Here is a 14360-nt window from a genome sequence, read left to right on the forward strand (position 1 = left end):
TCATTTCTGTTGAATGCATGAACATCTGGATTTGTTGTGTTTTAGTGTTGTTTGCTGTTGGCTAGGGATGAAAGCAGAGATCAGATGGTTTGAAGTTGACTTTTTTTTGTTTTTCAAAGTTGCCTTTGTTCATAGGCAGCAATCCAGGAGCTGAGCAATGGTTCTAATTGTGACTGACAAGCCATGATGGAAGGAGGAAAATGGGAGTGATGATCCATTGGCTGTGCTAGCTCAGCAGTGAGAGAAAAAATCTGAAAATTGCTCCTTAAAATTGTCCATGCTTTGCCTAAAGGAGAGATGAGTTTGCAAAAAGACAGTACTTTAATATGCATTGAGCAGTCTTGAGTATGCCATGTGCAGATTCGAGACCTGCTGCTTGCCCAGAAAATAAAAAGTATTTGGCACCTGCAGCCTGGTGACCCACGAAGGGGGGCATGGTCTCTCTGGCCTATGCCAGCTTAAAGGGGTAAAAAGTGAACCCCCTGTGCCCATGGATTATTGGAACCTGAGCAGAAGCCAACGCCCCATTAACAGGTCACAGTTGATAGGTTTACCCCCTTGTCCCTTCCCTCTGTTTTGAATATTTTGGGATTTCATACAGTAACTTGATGGCTATTACCTTGTGCCATTAAACAGTAATGTCAAGGAAAGGATGTTCCATGGGGTGTATTTAATGATTGGAATATTGTTTCATGCAGTGTGCTGCATGCAGCTGGCTGAGCGTTCCTTTAAATAGTTCCCACATCTCTCATGTTTGTTGGAGGGACTGTGCTGCCAGCTCTGAAGAATGGAGAGATTAATCTCTGCTACACTTGCTCTGGACAAATACCTTTTTAAAGTAAAACACCTCTTCTGTGTTTAAAAGTAGGGAAGAAAAAACGTCTGTACTGTAAAAACTAGTGCCTGAGCTCCTGCTAGGAGGTGATGCAACTTGCAAACGGTGAGCCAGGAAATGTCTTAAATGTTTCTTTATAGACTTTTCCCTCTAGGAGTGCCTCACCAATTTCCTGGTCATGTCCACATGACCAGGTTTCATTCCTGAAGTTTAGCTTAATTTCCAAGAGATGAATTCCGCCTTAGTGAATAACAACCTACCTGTACATAAAATAATTGCAATTAAAAATGAGGCTGAAGGACGGAAGATGCAAGTGTACCATCTCCCTGAACCTTGAAGCTGGGGTTTGGTGCCAGAGTCCTGGATGGTGCAGTGTGGTGTCTGCACACTCAAGTGCCACTCACTCCTCACCAAGGATTTGTCTTCTGTACTCTCTCTGGTAAAAGTCACATTGGTCTCAGGCTTGGGTTTTTTTCCTTCTTGTGCTTGGGGAGATTCGAACTTAACATTGACTAATGTGTGTTTGCTTCAGCTTACTCAGGAAATTCTTAGCACCTGGAGGATATTCAGTCTAGTGTTGACAAAAGCCCTCTTTCCACTCTGCATGTGGCATTGCACCATCCCCTGCTGAAATGACACAGGGTAATGCTGCTGCTAAAAGAGACAGGAGTGCACCATGTTCCCAATACAGCAAGCAGAGAACCTGGGGGAAGAACAGAATAAACATGCTGGTGCTGTTACATAGGGATGATTTTTGTCTGCTTAGGCCCTGTTGAAACAAAGGGAGGAATTTGCAGAGGTAAATAGCAATTATCTCGGTGGGAATATGGCCAGGGCATCAGGATTAACATTAATGAAAAAATGCAGTAGGAGTGATCTTTAATGCTTCTTGGGATTAGGGCATTAGCTTGGCTTTACATCTGATCTGAAAGGTAACAGTTCCTGAAGCACAGCACAAGATGGCTTGGTTCAGCACTGGATGAAAAAATGATGCCGTTATTTTGTAAATAAAAATTTAAAAATTCTGCTGGCTGTCCTTACACTGCAGGGTACTGGAAGGAAACACCAAGTGAAGTACTGCCATGCCTTTTTGGACGTGTTCCATCCCAGCTGGCAGCTGGACATGCACGGTGCCTTTGCTCTGTCCTGCTCTTGCAGTTGCACTGTGTTCTTAGGGACATGTTTCTAAATACCACAACGTGTCTGAAGCTAGTCACCCTTGTCCTTGCAGGTGTGCCCAGTGGCTGTAGTGACTCTCCTGTCATTATTGTAAACACAAGTTTGCTCCTCCCACTTGTGGGTTAGAGATGTACCAGTTCCATGATACTGGAATCATGCTCTTCAAAGTTTGCCACCCTCTCTGGGGAAAACCAAACTTGCTGAGCAGTTCATTTTCACACAGGGAGGTTCCCAGTTATTATCCCTAAGGTAACGTTTAGAAGAGCCTCAGCATCTCGGAGTATTGGGCTGCAAAACCTCAAACCTCGTCCATTGAAAGCTTCCTTGGACCTGATCAATTCATTTGTAGCCACTCTAACCATGAATATAAATGTTGCTCACCTGATTAGCCTGTTTTATAGCACTTCAAAAGCCTTGATAAGACGGGTCAATGGAATAAATACCTAATGAGCGCTGAGACTCCTTCCTTGCAAATGAATAAATAAAGTATAGCACAAACTCTAGGTAATGCTTTCAATCAATCAGCAGAAATCCTTCTTTGGCTGCAAAGATGAAGCCTGAGATGATAAAATGGAGTTGCTTTGGATGTGCTACATTGAATATGTTATTTTTTTCTCCCTCACAGTAATAAGGACAAACACAAGTCTCTTCTCTTCCAGCTTAAATGCAGTTTGCTGGCAGTTTCACATCCTCTTCTAGTCTTTAGTACTTGCAGCATTGCTATTTTAGTATTTTACAGGAGTGTGGTCTGCTGGTACTGAGTTTACTGGTTTATATTGCTTTTAACAGGTACAGTCAGTGGTGGGTAGGTTGGGACTGCAGAATGGAAAGCTTTTCTTTTTGGGTGATTCTGTTGCCATTCCTTAACTCTCACGCCCCCACAGCCACTCACACAGAGATCTTGTTGGTACTAGCAGTTTGGTTGTGGAATGCAGATTTAGAGCCATAACAAAACATGACAGCAGAGGATGCTGTCTTGATAATTGCTGTAGGAAAATACTTGAGAGAATGCTGGAACTCCTAAAGAAGGGGGCACTTTAATGTTCATCCCTCTGATCTCTTCTTATTGTGGCTAAGAAAGACCAACATGGTGCAGGTACTCTAGAAGCAAAGAAAGTGTTCTCAGCACGGTTCATGATGGCTGATGGTCCACACTGCCTTTGGTCCCTCGTTTTGACCTTTCCTGGGCACTGCACTGTGCATTGACACATTTGGTTCTTTCTCAGCAGCTCAGGTTTACGGATGATCTACTGAAATCCTGTGCGTGTTACGATGAAACCACACAAAAAGTGGCTGTGCCCATTCCTGCTGGGGGTGTGAAAGATCTGCTGAATTGATCTAGGACTCTAACAGTGAGAATAAAAGCACTTGCTTTTAAGCAGAGTGATTTATATCCCATGCTTGATTTGATTCTGTTTCTCTAAACCCTTATTTCAGTAGCAGAGTTAACAGACTGGCTGGGTCCAGTTGGAACAATAACAAAACTGGGGAAGCTTTTAAACAAATCTCAGGTCAGAGTGCAGCCTCAGCCTGCTCCCCTGTAGCCACCTGTGCACTCAGAGTGGCAAAGGCAGCAGTGAAAACACTGCACTTCTACTGAATGTGATTGAATCAGATCTTTGTGAAATCCCTGGATTTTTTTGCTGCCTAATAATGACTGTGAACCGCTTCTTCTTCATAAACACAGAGTTTAGCCCTTTTCTCTCATCTTCAGATCTTACTGAAAATTCACTTTCAACATCCTTCTTCTTTGGCTAGGTTTAGCATAAATTAACAATCTTTTTTCCTCCTTTTTCAGGTATAGGAGCCTTTTAAAGGTAGCAGGTATTGTCTCGAGTTTTCCTCAGCATCATAATATATGGATATGAATGTCAGGTTCTTCAAATCTTAGAACCTATGTGTAACTTCAGTAGTAAAATTGCAAATCTTTTTTATGACACCTTTTAGGTAATTCCATGAGTAATCCAACCTTCAGCAATATGACTAATTAAAGAATGAAGCAGCAGACTTCCAAGCTGGAAGAAAGTATTCATATTTTCCTGGCTTTTTCTAAAAAGAATAGTTTTTGTCTGGCAACTCCCATGGTTTCTCAAGTTAATTAAGGTTTCGACAAATTGTTCTAAATCTCTCCACACCAGAAAAACAAAAAAGTTTTATCTTTAAAACTACAAAAAAATTATCACTGCAGTGCTGGCAGGGAAATGAATTGTTTCAGATGGGAAAATTATTTTTTTTTTCCATGAACATGGAAAGGAGGGATGTCAGTGGGGTTTGCATTGATTTAACAAGTCTTTTTTCACACACAAGTATAGATTTATATAAATGTTTTTGCATGCATGTACACATGTGCACAAGTGTCTAGACAAGTTAGCAATTGCAGGTCAAGAGTGAAGCATATCTGTCTCTAGGAAAATTATTAATGTATAGGTTGGCTTGGGTTATTCACTGCACTGAAAATAGTAGTAGGAAAAATGTTCTTTTTTTGAAAAAAAAGTGTTGTTTGTTTGTATGTGTGTTTTGCCCTTTTCCTGGGAAACCATCCTGGTTAATAGCCTGCCTTTAGATGGGATGAAACCTAAGCACAGAAATGTTCTTTGGCTAACAGAAAATGTAAAGGGAAAACAAAACCCTGTCACATTGGTTGTAATCTAATGCTGAAGTTGATTCTGTTTCCAGTGCAACAGCTGCTCTCTCTTCTGGCAGAAGCTGTACCTTTAGGCAGCCTTTCCTCTGACTGGGACAATCTGCTTGTCTGGGTGCAAAGACTGTCACTGTTTGTCCTGACTGTTCTGATGCTATCCTTAACAGGCTTTGAAATGACCATGCCAATCTTTAAGAAAGCAGCAGAGACCGAAAACCTAGTTTCTAAAGAGTTTCTTTTCATGCATTGGTGTCTTTTTTGTTTAGTTTTGTCCCAAAATGGTTTATCTGAATACTCTGGCATGGGTTCAGGGATGTTTACAGATATTTCTTTCTAGTAAATAAGCAGGTCACCAGAAGATGTTGTGGTCTGCCCTTGCCAGCTGATACCCAGCAGCTCAGCGTGGGCAACTGATCTGACAACAGCAAAGCAGGGTTGCTCCTACAGTAGTTAGGAACTAAAATGCTAGTAAACACTTGGGAATCATTTGCATCAAAAGTCTGAAGAACTGAACATCTTGGGGGCAGAATAAGTAAGGAAAAGGCCAACTTGATTTAAGCCTCCCTGATGTGACTCAGTCTGATGTCTGACAGTAGGCAGACCTGCACTGGGACACCTACTGAAAGGGTTAATGAACTGTAGCATTTCTTGCTGGAGGGTGAGTTGATAGCTTAAGGACTTGTGTACCTGTGATGCCCACGCTAATAAATCAGGTTTGAGCTGCCGTTGCAGTTTTCTCTGCTGTCCTTGGAAGAGGCTGTCATACAGATGCTTAGGAGGGAGCATAATGTTTTATGACTACAACACCTGCAGTCCTCTCGTGGAAGGAGTCCCCAGGAGATCCTAACCCTACAAAGCTAATGTTGCTGAGCCACTGATAATATCAAGCTGCCAAGCTGAGTTACATGGATTGCTGTGGCAAGTGCCTGGCTGATTAATTTTAATTTAATGTAAACAGAAATGGTGTCAAGGATATATTATGTAACCAAGGGATGTCTTTACACAGGAAGGCATTAGTGGTGGACTGATGAGCTGAGATAGTGTGACCACCACATATCCCTTGCTCACATCTGACACAATTGCTGAGGTAAGGAAATGGAAAGTAGTGATAAAAGGATGTGAGGTGGGGCTCCTGAGGCTGATGGAAAAAACTTGGTGGCAGAGTCAGCACAGCAGGCTCTGACTTCTTCTAGTGATTCTGGAGAGCACTGTGGGCTTTTTTTATTCCACCCAGCCCTATAAAAAATTTTAGTGCCCTCCACTTTAACCCATGAAGGAGTTGAGACAGGCTGAAGGGAAGTGGAGACTGTGAAGGGAACAGGGTGGCAAGCATGGTATGAAACCAGGTGATCTTTCAAGTCCCTTCCAACCCAACTGTTCTTTGTGTTTATGGGAGTTAATTCTCCTGAATTAACCCATCAGCTAACTTATTTCCTTTAAGCTCAGGGTGCAGAGAGAAACAATTAGGTGCAGGTTTATACTGCTGATGAAATCAGCTAACAAAGTGCTTCTATTGCTGTGGTAAGGAAACTGGGCTTATTTATGATGTACCCTGTCCCTCCCTCTGCCCCCCTGAAAAGCAAAAAATCCGAATATATATGTAAATTAGGTGAATCTCTTAAGCTTCTGTCAGGTTGCCAGTTCAAGCCTCCTTACTGCAGGCCAGTCCACAAACTTTGGTTTTTGCCTTTTAGGCTGTGCATACACAGTTAATCACCTTACAGCCAATTAAAGATTCCAGGTTGCAGTAGGTCATTAGATATAGATTTTTTTAAGTAGGTCGTTCCTCTTTTTTTCTTTCTCCAGAACATTCTGAGGGTGAAACTCTGCTGTGAATATTCATGAGAATACTTAAAGTAGGCAAGTGAGGAGATGGACATATTAGTTATATTTGAGGAAGAAACAGTAGCCTTGCTTTTATCATATGGACTTCTGGTAATTTGCCTACTGGACTGAAAGAATTTAGTTAGGTGGGTTATAGGATGAAAAGGATGGCTGCTGGCTAGGGTTATGGGCGCTCTGTTCTGTGCCATGCACCTTGTTTGACCTGGGCAAATCATTCTCCTTTAGTTTTCCCACTTGTGCTGAATGGGGGTAGTAATTACCCACTTCACTGAGGAGGGCATGTGGCTGAAATTAATTAATGTTTATAATGTACTTGGTTTTCCCGATGAGGTTTGTAGCCGTGTTGCTGAGTACAGTCATTTCTGGGTTTTGGCTTGTGTGTGTGCGTGTGGGGTGCAAAGATTGGCTCCAGCAGAAAGGGTAGTAAAATACAGTCTTAAGAATAAAATTTCTTGGCACTTATATAAATGCAATTAATTCCTAAAGATTTTAAAGCATGAATACAGCTGGTGCTGGCTTTCCTACTGCAATGTCACTGCTCTGTGGAAAGCAAGAAGGTAAATAACAAGGCAGAAGGCTTCTGGTATTTTTTAATGGGAGCCAGAAAAAATACTGGACCTCAAGGATAGCCCTTGGAGAAAAGAATTCTTTAGGACACTGAACATAGCTCGCCTGAAATCTTGTGGGCTTGTGAAAAATAAAATCACTGTAACTTCTGGGAAGAAACTGAAATCCTGATCGAGCCTTAATTGCTTATTTTACAGTATGGTAGTAAGTGGAAGATGTTATCAATCATATCAATAGATAGAGAATAAATACTTAACACAGGGCAGACAGAGAAATACTCCCGGTGTCCTGGGTTTCCACATCATCCCTTCCTCCTTTATTCATTATACACAATTCACAAAGTTCAATTGTGACATTTGGGTCTTGGCCAGTCCTTTTCTGTAGGGTATTTAGTGTTACACTGAGCAGCCAAAGCTGACATATTGGCATTGTCAGCCTTTATTTCACAGTATCAATTTTTAATTCTATCTGAAAAAATGTATAATCATGTTATATTTTTTATATAACTGTTATTAATGACAATAATAATAATGTTATATTTCACTTGCACAAATGAACCTGAGCCCAAGATTTAAACCTTCCTCTGTCCCTCCATGTGGGAGCATTCCAAAACCAATTCTTCCTTCTGTTGGTGCTGTTTCCAATGTGCCATTAAGAAAATTCTCCCTCATCTTCCCAAACCCACAAGTTCTTTTCCTTCTTCCATATGCAATTTTGGGATGCATTTGAAGACATCCAGGGGTTCAGCCTCTATTAACCGAGTGCCCCACTGCTCACAGGGTGCTCTGACCTCAGCCCACTCCAGAGGCAGGGAACTCCAGGGAAGGGCTTCCCATCTGGGAATTTCTGATGGGACTGATTGCTCACATTTACATTTAAAAAGTGACATTTTGTTGTGATCTGGCCAGACTGTGCCAGTTTTGTTTCCCCAGTAGGCAGGGTCAGCACCAAAGACACAGACACCAACTGAAGGACTCAGTGTCATTGACTGTAGCTCAAAGCAGCAAAGAATCACAAAAGGAGCAGCTCAGCAATGCACCCAGCCAGCAGCACCAAAGATTGCAGCAGTGATTAAGAAAGATCCAGCCCCAGTTACCCTCAGGCTTTACCATGCCCCAGATCCACACAGCAGCTGGGGAAGCTGTCACAGCCAAGGGCTGCAGAGCCACTCCTGGACACTGGGAATTCCTGCAGGTGCCTCCAGCCACAGGTGGGGCTCCAGCCTCGCTGGGAGAGGGCCCAGCTCTGACAGCGCTGAATGAACAAACTGACAGCGCTTCTGGTGCGGCAACATCTGGTTTCATCCTCCTCCTGGGTTCCTCCCAAAGCCTGGCCAGGGCCCAAGAGGAACCAAGGGAGGTGACTTTGACCATTCAGCCCCAGACAAGGCCAGATGTCAGATTTCATGGCCTTGTCTGGCTTCTAAACACAGAAAGGTCAATCCATGTTTCACTAATGAGTGGATACATCTATCACAGCGCTAATGACCATGCATATTTCATTAGTGAGCAGATACAAAGATAACCTTTGGTTGGAAGGTTCATCCAGAGGCCACCTTTGGCTCAGGGCCTCACTCAGGGCTGTTGTCCAGGCCTTGGCACTTCAGGGACGTGGTTTAGTGCTGGGCTCGACACTGCTGGGTGACCGGCTGGACTGGATGAGCTCAGAGGTCTTTTCCAACAGAAAGGATTCTGTGATTCCATGATTCCATCTGCTGCATTCAGCCAGGTCCATGTTAGCAGCATTCATTTGCTCACAAAGTCTCCTCAGGCCCAGCTCTTGAGGCCTGAGGCTTCAGCTCCTTCAGCTCCTGGTGCTCAGCCGCTCGTGCTGAACGAGACACTCGGAGAGAAGAGCACAGTCCATCCAATTCCTTCTGGGACACGGAGAGGGGAGGCTGTGGAATCAGGAGCAGTGTTTGGTGTGGCCTCCTCTCTGCCCTGCACGCCTTTCAGCGCTTTGAAGCAGCCAAGAGCTTTCTCCAAGAGTGCAATGGAGCAGCTGTTCCTGCTGCCGGGTCTGGCTCTCTCCAGTCTCTGACCTTGCCTGCTTTTGTCCCTCTTGCTGTGCCCTCTGCTCCCCCAGGGCTCGGTGGCTGCTGCCCAGGACTGTGGGACTGGCACAGATCCCGTGGTGGAGACCCTCCTTTCTGTGCCCTTGGAGCTGCCTGGGCACAGCAGCCTTTTCCATCTGGAAGCTCCCCATGGACAGGGAGTCCCCAGCCCCGCTCCTTGCACAAGCTCCAGGAGCCCAGGGCTGCCATCTCAAGTCCCTGCTGGCCCTGGGGGCTCCCAGGTGCCTCAGGCTGCTGTGACACCGCTGCACACGGGAGGCAAGAGTGGCAGGGGCTGTGCTGAAAGTCAGCTCCATGTGCTGCTGCTGCTGCTGGGGGTCATTTGTCCAGCCCTGCCCCAGAGTCAGGGATCAGATCCAGGCCCTGCTGCTGCTCCCTCGGGATCAGCCCCACTTTGAGTGTTGCTGTCAGGGCCAGCAGAAGCGGTGGCTGGAGCAGCGGGTGCTGACGGTGCCCCAAGCCCCGGGGCTGGAGGGGTCCCTGGGCTGGGGCTGGCAGGGAGCTGCTCCAGCCCGGAGTGCACTGCTGAGTGCTGTGCTCTGGGGCTGGGGCTCCCCGCACAGGGGACTGGACTGGTGTGCCACAGGAGACAGAGAAGCTGCAGCTTCAGCCTAACTGAGGTGGTTGCGTGGGCTGGGAAGAGTGGGGAGGCTCAAGGGGATTCACTGAGCTCATCCTTCTGCAAGGACGAGGAAAAGGGAGTGGGAACTCAGCAGTGAGGAGAGCTGAGGGCTTGAGAGCAGCTCTGAATGACACTAAAATCCCACTGGAGCTCTGAGACATTGCTGCTCCTCAGCCAGTGACAGGATGAGTCCCTAAGCCTGGGGCTCGGCCTTCCTCATGGTGAGGGGCACCAAGGAAGGCAACAGTGTGATGGGGACTGCCATGGGCTGGGAACTCACTGGGGGAAAAGAGGGAGCAGTTGGGAAGTAAAAGGCAGGTGGGGGAGAAAACAGTTCAGAGAAGGGCTGAGCTACAGCTTGAGCAAGCTGCAAAATGTGATTTGGGGTCATCCCAGATTGATTTCATTTCAGAAGCTATTGAACAAGTTTAATTTTTGGGTGGTGTCATGTTTGCCCTTGGAGGTGTACACTCTGCAAACTTGAGCTGTGATGCTGAAATGCTCAAGCAGGTCTGTGCTGCAGGTCACCCCATTTCTTCTTTGGCTGATTGCAGCCCGGTGCTGAGCTCCAGCAGAGCCCTGGCAGAGCCCAGAGCAGCCTCAGCACCCGCAGAGCCCGGCTGCAAGGAGAGAAACCAGAAAGCGCCCGTCAGCTGAAGGCTCCTGTCCCCTTGTCCCAGCTGCCCGCGGTGCCCAGGCCATGCTGGCCGTGCCCAGAGCTGTGCCCAGAGCTGCCCATCCCTGCTGCCTTTGGGAGCAGAGCAGGAGGGCAGGACATGTGCCCAGCCTGCAGCCGGCCATGGCACATCCAGCCCTCAGCAGCTGCCCAGAGCAGGATGCTCCTGTGCTCGCTGCCATCCCCCCAAAGCTCTGATCCCACCATGCCAAGCAGACAGGACCCACCTCACGCCATCCCTCGCTGGAAGAAAAGCTGGTCCCAAACGATGTCCTCATCCTTCTCCCAGGGCACGGCCCATCCACGCAACAGCTGCTCCCAAGCACTTCCCCATCCAGACTGGACCCCACCTGGAACACTTCCTCTAGAAAAACACACAACAAATTATTGAAAATAGATTACAGACAAAAAGGGGAACAAGAAAAAAGGTCAAAAATCTTATCTCTGTCAGGGGCTAAGGAAGGCCCAACCCCTGCAGGCCAGGGAAAAACCCACCCACAGGTGAGGGAAGCCCAGGCTGTCTCCCTTCCCCCCTACACTGCCCCCCAAAATAACGGTGACCCCAAAGCAAACAGGGGCAGTGGAGCAGCCCAAGCCCTTCCTTGCCTGCAAAGCAAAGCAGCCCCTGCACAGGTTCTGGAGTCCCACCTCTGCTCCCACCATGGGGGTTTCTTTGTGTCGGGCTGGCTGCCCCAGCCCCAGCCCCAGCCCGGGGCACGGTGGGTGCTGGGGCTGTTGGCAGGGCCAGGAGCCCACTCCCATTTCATCAGCACCCCAGCCCATCCCCCCAGCCCTGCCAAAAGCAGCCTGGCAGCCGACTGAAGGATCAGCTGCATCCGGCCCAGCAAAGGGGGAACCTTTGGTTCCTGGCCAGGCTGTGCAATGCCCAAATCTGGGAGCATCCCCCTGCGTGTGGACTCACCTGCAAATTCCCTGTGGAGCCTGGCTTTGGAGAAGGTGTCAGAATCAAAGTCCATCATCCTCAGCTGCCGGTGGCCAGGTGGAAGAAGAGGTTGTCATTTTTGATGTCGTCCTCACTGTCCCCAGCAGCAGCAGCCCCACCTGGTACAGCTTCTCCAGGGGCTTCTTCTCCTTCCCTGGGGTGAGCCCAGGCTGTCAGGGTTCTGCCCAGGGCCCCAGCTGTCAGGGAACCAGGACAAGCAAAACCAGCTCAGATGGTGGCCAGCAGTGCTGGGCAGAGCAGCTCAGCTCCAGCACAAGGGCTGCGTGTTCCCATCTGATGCCCCCTGGGCAGTGACACAGGCAGGACAAAACCAGTCTGGTTGGCTTTGCCACTGATTGCCAGGACATGTGTGGAGCTGTTACCTGCCAGGCCCCTGGATCCAACTGTGCACGTGGATCTCTCCCATCTTCTAGGGCAGAAGACCACCCTGCACCCATGGATCACGGAAAAGCTCCTCTAAGGATGGCCTGTCCAAGGGCTGCATGGACAAACACCTCTTAATGAGATCCTGGCACTCTGGGGAAACAAACCAGAAATCACCAGTCAGTTGGAGAAGTTGCCCCCCTGTTCCCATGCCCAGGCCATGCTGGGTGTGCCCAGAGCTGGGCCTAAACTTCCCCATGGATTCTGTGTTTGGAGGAGAGCAGGAGAGCAGGACATGTGCCACCTCCTCAGCAGCTGCCAGAGCAGGATGCTCATGAGCTGCTGCTGTCTCCCAGCACTGGTATTGCCCCCGTGGCCAGAGATGAGGACCCACCTTGAGAGAGCCGTCGTGGGAACAAGATCCGCCCCCAGATGATCTCCTGGCCCCTCCTGAATGGGTGCTTCCCCATGACCAGGTGGTACAGCAGGAGGCCCAGGGACCAGATCGTCGCTGCCTCGCCGTGGTAGCGTTGGTGGTGGATCCACTCTGGTGGGCTGTAGGACAGGGTTCCTGTGGAACACAGACAGAGTTCATCAGGGGGACGCTGCTGCTCCCAGAGCCTGACCCCAGCACCCCATGGCATGTGGGGGCTGCCCCAGTGGCACACAGGGTGACTGCTGCCCTCTCACCAGCACCTGGGACTTGTGTACAGACTTGGGGCTGGAAAAGAAGCCACTGGTGTTGGAAGAGGGCAGCAGAAATCCTGGGAAGGCCCAACCATGACACACAAAAGCAAAACTCATCCAGTGGTGGAGAAAGCCCGCTCTACTCCCTGCCTGCACGGCCCCCCAAAAATGTTAACCAGTCAAGGCAAACAATGGGAGCAAAGCAGTCCAAGCCCTTCTCGCCTGCACACCAAACCATCCAGGGCACAGGGTCAGACCCCCCTCTCTGCTACCCCCACTGGGGTTTTTGTCAGGCTGGCTGCCTCAGCTCCAGCCTTAGCCCAGGCCACAGTGGGTGCTGAAGGCTGTCGGCAGGGCTGGAGCTGGCCCCCCTCACACCCCCACCCAAATCAGCTTGGCTCCAGCATTAATCCCATCCTGGCTGCAATAGGGGGAGCCCTGGGGCTGCACCCCGGCTGGGCCATGAGATGCCCAGGAGCATCCCCAGGCAGAGCTCACCTGCAAACTGGGTGTAGGCTGTGTCTTGGAGGAAGGCGCCACAGCCAAAGTCAATCAGTTTCAGCTGCCCGGTGGCCAGGTCGAGCAGGATGTTCTCAGGCTTGATGTCCCTGTGCAGGACCCCGCAGCTGGTGCAGTGCCGCACAGCCTCCAGCACCTGGCGGAACAGCCCCCGCGCCTCCTCCTCCGGCAGGAACCTCCGCTCCGCCAGGAAACCCGACAGCTCCTGGCACCGCTCCGGACGCTCCAGCACCAGCACGACGCTGTCAGGGAGCTCAAGCCACTCCAGGAGCTGAATGACACCAGTGCAGCCAGAGGACACCTTGTCCAGCAGCACGACCTCCAGGGGTGCGCTGGTGCCGTCGGGCTGCGGGAGGAGCGCGATGCCGTCAGTGGGGCTGAGGCCGTGCCAGGGCTGGGGAACCCCTCAGCCAGCCCGGGATGCTCTGCATGCCCCGCTCAGCCCATGCCCGCTCTCCCTGCAGGGCTCCCGGCGGCTCCCACCCTGCCGGGCCCCGGCTCCTCGCCACCCGGCACGGCCCGGCTTCTGCTGCTGGCCCCGCTCACTCACCAGCTCGCCCCAGTGCCGGACGCGGTTCCGTGGCACCCTTTTGATGGCCACCTGCGAGCAAGGGAGAGCAGTGGATTGAGCGCACCACCCGCCCCGCCGAGCCCCATCCTCCTCCTCCTCCTCCGCCCCCTCCACCTCCTCCTCCTTCCCCCTCCTCCTCCTGCTAATCCTCCTCCTCCTCCGCCCCCTTCTCCTGCGCCCGCCGCCGGCCCCGCCGCTCACCGGGGCGCCGTCCGAGAGCCGCGTGGCTGCGAAGACGCTGCCGAAGCCGCCGCTGCCCAGCAGCGAACCCAGCCGGTACCGCTCCTGCAGGGCCTCCTCCTGCGCCTTCCCTGCGGGCGGGACGGGGCTGTCAGCGCTCGGCCCGGGGCCAGGAGCGGCCCCCGAGCGCCCCCCGAGCGCCCCGGGCCGGCCCTCCCCAGGCGTTCTGTCCCTGGAACGGGACAGCGGCGGCTCGGGGCCGACGGCCGCGCTGCCGAGCGGCGGAGCTCGGGCCGGGGAAGCCGCAGCGGGGGCGGCGGGAGCGGCCGCGCCGCGTGTGTCCTCCGCGGGGCCCGGGAGGAGCCGGGGCCGGGGCCGGGACTGGAGCCCACGTCGGGGCCGGGGCCGGGCTCGGGCCAGGCGGAGCCAGAGGGCGGCGGTGCCGCCCCAGCCCCAGGCACTGATGCCCGCCCAGCAGCGCCACCGCCAGCACGACCAGAGCCGGGCGGAGACGAGACCCCGGCGGGACAGCCGGGGACGGGGACGGGGCCGGGGCAGACCCGCCCGGGGCTGGGGGCGGGCTGAGGACATGGCCCGGCCGGGAATGGGGAGAGAGAGATTGGGAGAGGAGGGGACA

The 14360-nt window shown here is 50.9% G+C and overlaps 1 protein-coding gene across 1 annotated transcript; it reads right to left on the reverse strand.

Moving 5' to 3' along the window:
• Nucleotides 1-11772: 11772 nt before the first annotated feature.
• On the reverse strand, nt 11773-13846 carry LOC137467260 (serine/threonine-protein kinase pim-1-like; the record flags this gene model as incomplete). Its single annotated transcript, XM_068178767.1, has 5 exons — nt 11773-11919; nt 12161-12337; nt 12952-13318; nt 13523-13573; nt 13745-13846. Coding segments are annotated over 5 exons (804 nt in total), but the record flags the coding sequence as incomplete, so codon positions are not given.
• Between the last annotated feature and the right edge of the window lie 514 nt (nt 13847-14360).

This window comes from Anomalospiza imberbis, unplaced genomic scaffold (assembly GCF_031753505.1).
Source record: "Anomalospiza imberbis isolate Cuckoo-Finch-1a 21T00152 unplaced genomic scaffold, ASM3175350v1 scaffold_55, whole genome shotgun sequence".
NCBI classification, from domain to species: Eukaryota; Metazoa; Chordata; class Aves; order Passeriformes; family Viduidae; genus Anomalospiza; species Anomalospiza imberbis.